The sequence below is a fragment of the Prosopis cineraria genome, unplaced genomic scaffold, assembly GCF_029017545.1.
Source record: "Prosopis cineraria cultivar Desert tree isolate PC_DT_omini unplaced genomic scaffold, ASM2901754v1 PC10, whole genome shotgun sequence".
Taxonomy (NCBI): domain Eukaryota; kingdom Viridiplantae; phylum Streptophyta; class Magnoliopsida; order Fabales; family Fabaceae; genus Prosopis; species Prosopis cineraria.
Genome location: NW_026555341.1, coordinates 33,878,194 through 33,884,723, shown reverse-complemented (window position 1 = coordinate 33,884,723; position 6,530 = coordinate 33,878,194). Strand labels below are relative to the sequence as shown.

Here is a 6,530-nt window from a genome sequence, read left to right as displayed (position 1 = left end):
GGGATTTATCATTTACGCCAAATATCTTGTAGGAGATCAATCTATATTATTAACATGTGATTTTTCTAATAATCTTTTTTATCCACAAGATTCTGTCTTTTTGATGTTGTTTAAGAACAATAGAGTCTATTCTACTGGACTCAATTATCATTAGTTTTGGTTTTGGATAAATATAATTTTTAAATTTTATACTTTACTCACATTTTACTTTTGATCCTTATACCTTTATTTGGTGTTTTAGATCTCTATCTTTTTATTTTTTTATTATTTTAAATCCTTTCAATATCCTTATATTTTGTTTTTAGAGAAATCAAAAATAATAAAAAATAAATGTGTAGAAACTTAAAACATTAAAAAAATAGGGATTAAAAATAAAATGTGAGTAAAATACAGGAATTAAAAATTATATTTACCTTTTTTTGAGCAAATTATCATTAGTTAATAGTAGCAAAGATTTGTTATACATATTAATTAATCATCCTTGAGAGAACTTGTTTTTAACTTTTGTTTCCTTGCGTTCGTTGTTAAAAATAAATCATCACTGAATATTTAAAAATAATCACTTTCTTCTATTTTCTATGCCCATTCTTAATTCCTATTTTAATTAATTAATTAATTATATTTCAGCTTTCAATATTTTATTTTTGTCGCACGTGTGTTAGTTTATTGTTAATACTTGTGATTTGTGATTTCATCCCCATAGAGCTCCCAGGATAACGGTGGTGCCAGACGACCTATAAAAGTAAACGCGCATCTTTTTATTCAGCCGTGATTCTGCTCAGTGTCTCAGAAGAACCTTTTGGAGCTATCAGTATTCAATTATTCGTCATCGTCAGTGACGTTCACAGGCATTGAGCTGAATCCCATGCTCTGATTTCTATAAGCCAAAAGCAGCCCAATCGTTCCTTTTTTCCTTTGAATTACCAGCTCTTTCGGAAATTCGAAGGATCAAACGGCGACTTGGGAAGGTCACGCAAGTGACGTCAATCCCATTCACAGAGTCTGAGAGATTCCGTTAATACCCAACCATTTACTGCTTTTCTTCTCTGTTCTGTGTATTCTGTTTCTGCGCATTTACCCAAAATGAGTTCTGTCGTTCAGGTAACTTCATCCTCGGTTGGACCCCTGGATTTGATTCCCTTTTGCCTTTTGGTTTGGTCCCTGATTCTGTTGTCTTCCTTTTTTAGGGTTTCACCAAGTCTCTGGCTATGACTGTGCTCTCTGAAATCGGGGACAAAACATTTTTCGCTGCTGCGGTGAGTTTTTTGAGGGAAAGTTTGTGTTGGTTCTTCTTCTGTTTTTTTTTTAATACAGTTTTGTTGCTTTCAACTAAAGCCGAAAACTAAATTTTGGCTAATAACATTCAGTGGTTTAGCTGCTGGCGATTTATTATGCAAGTCAATATATTTTCTTATTTTATTTAAAGATCGTTTGAAGGGAGAACATTCTTTTATCCGCTGTGTACATCATCTAAGAACTAAGTACCCTGGATTGACGGGTTGGATACTGTGGGCCAGTATGTGTTAGAGATTAACATGTTATTATCGACAAGAACATCCAGAGATATTGCTCTGTTCGCCTTCTTTCTTGCTTATCTATTTCATTATTCTATTTCTCCTCCTCCTCCCCCCCTTCGGTTGCGTCTTTTCCTGCAATTCTGTGTTTAATATTTGACAAGTAACTGCTAAAGTGTTAACAAATTCTTCTATTTCAGTGAACTCATTATGAATTAGCTATCAGCCGTTGTCCTGTTCTCAATCAGAACACTGACTATCTGTTATGATGATGTTTTTCTCCAGATCCTGGCTATGCGTTACCCCAGACGGCTTGTCTTGTCAGGTTGCCTATCGGCGTTGATTGTAAGAATTTTTTCCCTTCCTATTTGGTTCATAGCTATCTTTCTGTTTTTGTTAAAATTAATAGATTATTATGTCATATCTGATATTTTCTATAACTCTAAAGTTCTTGAGGAAATTTGCAAAATTTAGGTTATGACCATTCTATCAGCTCTTGTTGGTTGGGCTGCTCCAAATCTGGTAAGCATTCTTTGTTGCTTGTGAAACTTGGCAGTTCTCGTCATTGTTCTGCGTGTTGATTAATAGATCTTTTCAGAGGTGTTATCTTTGCATTTAATGAATATGTTGCAAGTACTCAACCCAGGTGTTTAGTTTGAATGCGTCACAAAGTCTTTCAATCCACTAGATGAATAGACAACAATAGCAATAATCTAAAATATGTTGATTCATTGAATATGCAATCTGTGCTGGTCCAGTTCCCTCCAACGCTAAATATAACTTGTTGATTGAACTGTAATATTGATTGAGTGAATAATTGCAAGAATACCCACATAATTATTTACTGTTGATGTTCTATTAAGGTTTTTCTTATACAAGATAACTTTGAAGGTAAGACATGGCTAAAAAGATTGCTTGACACTGGGTTTTAACATGTTACATCTTAACCCTAACTACATATGGTTGCTTATCAATTAGTTATTATTAGTTATCATGTTCCATTCTTAAGTGAACATGCATGTGAAGTCAAGTGCGGTTATCTTTATGAAGCTCATGTAGCAAGCTCTTGTTTAAGCATGCTACATTTTTCTTTGGTTCTTGCACGTATTAATCTTTGTGTAATTCTACAGATTTCTCGTAAATGGGCTCATCACATAACAACATTGTTGTTTTTGGGGTTTGGGCTCTGGTCCTTGAAGGATGCGATATTTGAAGAAGGGTGATGATTATTATATCTGACATTCAATTGCTGGTCCTTTTCTATCGAAAGCAAGTTCTCATCTGCATTGATACTTTGTTTGCTGATGCTAGATTATTTTACTGGACAGGGAGTCTGAAGAACTGGCTGAAGTTGAAGCAAAATTGGTTTGTTGTGCTTTTATTTGATCTCTTATTTCAACTTCAGTCTTTCTTTACTTTTTGACATCATCCTTTATTGTGATTAGGATGCTGAATACAAGGCTAATGGCGGATCCACAAAAGATAGCAACAAGGTATAACATTAATAGTCATCCAACATAAAAAGTTTTGCCTTTTCCTCTCTTTGCCTTATCAAGGGCTATCTATTGGTCATGCTATTAACAAATACCTATGAAACCAAAACGGGTGCACATGTTGGATACAACACAATACGATACGTAAGATACATCAATTTTTAAAATTTTAGAGTACAGTTATGGAGGATATATAAACGTATATAATTATTTATATACTTATTTGTGTAATTAATATATCATCTAATTAAAAGCAAAAATGAGTATTAACTGTTCTAAACATTTTATTATAAATGCTAAAACAAACTACATGCATGAATAAATTGTCTGTAACAACTTACAAATAAAATCCTTGTTCTTAACACAAACACATAATTGGACAAAATAAAATGTAAATCATTGTATTTCTATAAATGTTTATGACACCCTTGCAAAGGTGAGCTCTGCCTCACCTTCATAAGGGTTCTATTTTACTCTTAAAATTGGTAGCAATGTTGGTGGATGTAAGGTGGTACGACGGGTCTGTATCTTTAAGCATGGAATGCATTTTGTATCGTCTATCCGATATGTGTATGACTACCTTTTTAAAGTATTGAATGCTAAACAAGTACATGGTTAAACTTGTTGATATTTTGTTGGATTTATAAGGTTGTTATCATTATTTATCATATTGAATACTAAACAAGTACATGGTTAAAATTGTTGATATTTTATTGGATTTATAATGTTATTGTCAATATTTATCATATGTCAACTCATGTCATGTAGGTAAAATATATTGTTATGAACTTATGAGTAATGGAGGGGTGGAAGCCTTGATCGTGTTCAATACAGCTGGTTGACAATTTCTAGCAGTCATATAGTGACGTTTTATCTTCTCATATTATAGCTTGTGAACCCATTCGTGTTAGCCTAGTTTTGGATGGAGTGCATACAAAGTTGAAATCAGGATCTCATGGGATTTGGGAGACTTTTGCGGGGGTTTTCCAAATATTACATTCTTCCTATGTGTATATCTTATGCAAATTTTTGCTGCGTCCACGCATGAAGAGAATAAAAATAGTTGTACCTACCCATAAAAAAAAAAAAAAAAGATTTGAACAGTTGGCGTCTGACCTCAAAGAATCTTGTCGCAGATATTGTAATAAAACTGATTGAATTTCTATAAGTCTTATTATTATATTTATTATGTATAATTTTACATTAATAAAAAATTTTATGATTATCATTTGGTGAGATGGTCCTTGGGAAAACCTTTATACCTGCTGTAGTGGCAAGTGGCAACCAAGAGACTAATTCAGATAAATATTTTACATATTAATTGTTCTACAATTATTTAAACATTGAATATTGCTCTAAGTCTCGTGGAACAGCTTCAATACCAATTTGTCAATAATGATGACTCCTTATTGTACTTGAGGGGATTTTTAACAAGATTGAAATTTTATAGAGTTGACCTTCTGTGTGAAGTTATATAGATATATATTGTTTTTGGATAAGTGCAGAAATGCATTGCTATACTCCTCTGGTGCATTATGACTGTGTCCATGCTAAACTGATGCATGGATATATCTGAGGTGCAACAAGGAGTTTTCTAGTTGCCATTCCCAGAATTGATCACTTTTAGAGCTGATTTGTCAGATGACGTACTTGGTGTTCTCAATAATGCACATTTTATGTTCCCAACTTCTCATTTCCAGGTTAATGATGACATGAAAAAGCATGAACGGCCCCTTTTCACTCAGTTTTTCTCTCCTATATTTTTAAAGGTAGATGAATTTTATTTCATCTAAACATTATTTTTCTAATCGCTAAGCTACCTATCTGATTCACATTATCATGTCCGTAATGCAGGCATTTTCTATCAACTTTTTTGGTGAGTGGGGTGACAAGAGCCAGGTTAGCATATTTACATGTATATTTGTTTTGTTTGGTGATTAGAGACTTTGGATCAGCGCTTAGCATCAATTCATTCTGTTCTGTTTCAGTTAGCTACCATTGGTTTGGCTGCTGATGAGAATCCATTTGGTGTGGTTCTTGGCGGCATTATGTAAGTTTTGACTATCCTATCTTTGAATTTGAGTCATCCTATTTTATGTGTATATATTTTGGGATTTTTTTTGGCCCATGTTATTTCAGTGTTTTCGTTCCTGAATTCTGCATAAACACTTGCGAATGTGCATGCCTTGCACATACAATTTTCTTGCCTTGAACCATACACATGGCTGCAGGATGTTTCGCATGCCTAAAATCCAGCAACTACTTGGTAGATAACCGTAATTTCTGTTTTTTATTTTTCTTCAGTGGACAAGCGTTTTGCACTGCTGCTGCTGTTGTTGGAGGAAAGAGTTTGGCATCTCAAATATCTGAAAAAATAGTAATACATTTTATCCTTTTCTTGTCTACCTTGAGTATTGAAATTTCACTTTCCAGCTTTGGCTTTACCCATGCATGATTTACTTGAGATATGTTGCCCGCATGTTATGCTTCCCACACTACATAGTTGGTATCATTTGTCTTTTTAAAAAATCCCTTGGATCAAGTTTACATCGTAACTTCTCCAAAATGGGTCAATATAAGTTTTAGACTTCCAACAAACAAACAGAGGAAAAATGAAGAATTTTGAATTTAGTGAAATTTATTTACCTTCAACAGATAATGAAGGGAACATATGTGTGAGCAATATATCACAGATTAACCGCAAGTTGGTAGAATGAGTTTTGTTTTCTGTATTTCTGGCTTTATATTATTTTGAATGACTGGTGTAATAGTAAAATTGAACTTCATACCTCGCAGATTGCACTCTCAGGGGGAGTTCTGTTCATTGTATTCGGAATCCAGTCATTCCTCACTCCAATTGAATGACGAAGGCTATGCTATTGCCTATTGGTCTGCTCTTACAGATGTTATTGTGGGTTGGCAGCCAAAAGAATTCGACTTATTGCCTTAGGTATTGTTGGGGTAAAGGTGATTTTTTCCAAGTACCCTTTTTCATATAATTTATGGGTTAGAATCCAATAAACATAGCTGGACAAGATCTGAATCCATAAGTTCAGGCAAGTGTACTATTTTTTTCTTTTTCTTTTTCTATTTTGGGTGAATTGTACTATTTTCTGCTTTAATTGCGGAACTCTACTATTCATTTTTGTCTTCCTCTTCTGCATTGTGAACTCATCCATTTACCAAGTTTTCTTTGACAAGAGGAATCAAATAACCAATTGGGAAACTGATAATTATGGACCTTATAAAGACGTCAATAACAATTGAAGATGTCAAAATATTGACATGCTAAAAAAGGACCTCCGTCATTATTGTAATTAAAATACTTATTATTGAAATAACCTTGTGAATTTAAGAAAATTGTTTGTTAATTTAATGAAGATCACTTGTGGTTATATAGAAAGTCAGTTATGAATGAATAAATAATTTTATGGATTCAAATTCTCTAAAGTTGAAAATGGTGAATTTCGATGAAGTTTCTTTTTTTTCCCCTAGTATTTTTATTCATTTATTAATTTTTATA

General features: G+C 33.2%; 1 protein-coding gene across 1 annotated transcript; it reads left to right on the top strand.

Moving 5' to 3' along the window:
* Positions 1 to 728: 728 nt before the first annotated feature.
* Positions 729 to 6,166, top strand: LOC129284443 (GDT1-like protein 4). The gene is made up of 12 exons (XM_054919931.1): positions 729 to 1,101; positions 1,188 to 1,256; positions 1,800 to 1,859; positions 1,989 to 2,036; positions 2,645 to 2,733; positions 2,843 to 2,879; positions 2,960 to 3,007; positions 4,708 to 4,776; positions 4,862 to 4,906; positions 4,996 to 5,057; positions 5,312 to 5,384; positions 5,804 to 6,166. Exons 1-12 carry the CDS (start codon positions 1,084 to 1,086, stop codon positions 5,870 to 5,872), a joined length of 687 nt encoding a protein of 228 aa, XP_054775906.1. The 5' UTR covers positions 729 to 1,083; the 3' UTR covers positions 5,873 to 6,166.
* The last annotated feature ends 364 nt before the right edge of the window (positions 6,167 to 6,530 follow it).